At 31.4% G+C, this 2358-nt stretch overlaps 1 protein-coding gene across 1 annotated transcript in view; it reads left to right on the top strand.

The window, feature by feature from the left end:
• Positions 1–1258, top strand: part of LOC107485174 (uncharacterized) — an 11033-nt gene extending 9775 nt beyond the window's left edge. The window contains exon 3 of the mRNA XM_016105692.1: positions 855–1258. Within this exon, the coding sequence (XP_015961178.1) occupies positions 855–1258 (404 nt within the window). The remainder of the gene's footprint in view (positions 1–854) is intronic.
• The last annotated feature ends 1100 nt before the right edge of the window (positions 1259–2358 follow it).

Here is a 2358-nt window from a genome sequence, read left to right as displayed (position 1 = left end):
TATTGAAACTTGAGGTACAGCAGAGCTCCACACCCTTAATCTATGGTGTGCAGAAACTCCACTGTTGAAAATACATAAGTGAAAGGTTCAGGCATGGCCGAATGGCCAGCCCCCTGAAACGTGCTCAATAGCCTCCTAAGATGAAGAATAAAACAAAACTGAGACTAAAGATGAAACGTGGTCAAAAGACGACTAATACACTAGTAAAAAGTCTTATTTATACTAAACTAGCTACTAGGGTTTACATGAGTAAGTAATTGATGCATAAATCCACTTCCGGGGCCCACTTGGTGTATGTTTGGATTGAGCTTGATCTATCCACGAGCTGAGGCTTTTCTTGGAGTTGAACACCAAGTTATAACGTGTTTTGGGCGTTCAACTCTGGATCATGACGTGTTTCTGGCGTTTAACTCCAGACAGCAGCATGTACTTGGCGTTCAACGCCAAGTTACGTCATCAATTCCCGAATAAAGTATGGACTATATATATTGCTGGAAAGCTCTGGATGTCTACTTTCTAACGCTATTGAGAGCGCGCCATTTGGAGTTCTGTAACTCCAGAAAATCCATTTCGAGTGCAGGGAGGTCAGATTCCAACAGCATCAGCAGTCCTTTTGTCAGCCTTTTTCAGAGTTTTGCTCAAGTCCCTCAATTTCAGCTAGAAATTACCTGAAATCAAAGAAAAACACACAAACTCATAGTAAAGTCCAGAAATGTGAATTTAACGTAAAAACTAATGAAAACATCCCTAAAAGTAGCTTGAACTTACTAAAAACTACCTAAAAACAATACCAAAAAGCGTATAAATTATCCGCTCATCAGTTAGCGCTCCTGTTATGTTGCTGTGGAATATAGACCAAACTAATGGTTTGTGCAATGGAACGAGAATGCAAGTTAGAAGAACGGGAAACTATGTGATAGAATACAAGACTTTAACTGGTAACAAAGTTGGAAGTATTGTTCTTATCCCAAGATTGAATCTAATTCCAAATAACGAAACATTACTGGTCAGATTTCAAAGAAGACAATTCCCAATTATTATGTCATTTGCAATGACAATAAATAAGTCTCAGGGACAAACTCTATCAAAAGTTAGAGTATACATTCCAAGGCCAGTTTTCACCCATGGTCAATTGTATGTTGCATTATTAAGAGTAACGAGTAAAGATGGTTTGCGAGTGCTGTTGCAAGATCACGGACACTTAGAAGATAACTGCACGATGAATGTGGTATGTAGAGAAGTTTTTGAGAGCTTATAATGAAAAGGTAATAACGAAATTTCTTAATTAAATTTATTAATTTATTAAAATTTATTACTATCAATTTAAAAAATTGACAAATTCTATGTGCTAATGGGTAATGCATTCTTATTGTACATTTATAGCTTGAGAATATTAAAATTATCATAAAAATCCATATTATTTTATTCTCCTGATAAATAATTTTATAATTACGTTAATCATATAATTTTGTTTACTAATAATGATATAGTATTATTTCAGGTATATATTTTGCAGGCATCAAAGGATAGTGTTGAGTTGTTATTTAGTGGGTCTAAATTATTTATTGTTTATTGGAGAACTTTCTGCATTAGAATTCTCTAATGATTTGTTGTTCATTTTCAGCTGATTTTGATATGTTCTTACACATATAATAATTTGTTGGTAGATTTAGGTATTACTAGACTATTTATTGTCACATTCAGTATATATGTTTGATTTATATTGAAGAAAGTAAATTACTAAAACCGGTTAATAATTATTTCAGAGTTAATACAATTAACACTAGATTAAAAAAAATAAACAATGCATAACTCATTACTTTTTTATTAGTCAAATTATTATAATTCAAATTAATCTTAACAAAATAATTTAAAATTATAATTTATTTTATCATGTGTATGATACGGATAATTACACTTGTATATATTCTATCACAAGAACTTATTTGATATTTTTTAAAACACTTATTTAATATAATGTCAATTATATTTAGATTTAATTTGAATTGCATTAATTATTATAAAACATATTAAAACTTTAAAATTACATATTAAAAAAATCAAGAAAGTATCAATTTTGAAGGATGGCATCCATGGCAATTAATTAACATTTCCATTCCAACCCTTTTCTAAGAAGCCATGACAATGGACGACCCTGGGGGTAGAGTTAAAAATAAGTCATATTAGCTCATGAGCTAGTTTGAGTTCGACTCATTAATAGTTTGATAAGCTAAATTTGTGAGATGATGAGCTAAGCTTAAACCTGAAATTGAGCTCATAAATTAATATTAAATGAGTCGAGTTTGAGCTTGAATAAGCTTATCTTATTAGCTCATGAGCTGACTCGATTATATATAT

The sequence above is a fragment of the Arachis duranensis genome, chromosome 4 (assembly GCF_000817695.3).
Source record: "Arachis duranensis cultivar V14167 chromosome 4, aradu.V14167.gnm2.J7QH, whole genome shotgun sequence".
In the NCBI taxonomy this organism is placed as follows: domain Eukaryota; kingdom Viridiplantae; phylum Streptophyta; class Magnoliopsida; order Fabales; family Fabaceae; genus Arachis; species Arachis duranensis.
The sequence above is the reverse complement of the archived record's forward strand: the minus strand, read 5'-3'. Positions and strand labels throughout refer to the sequence as shown.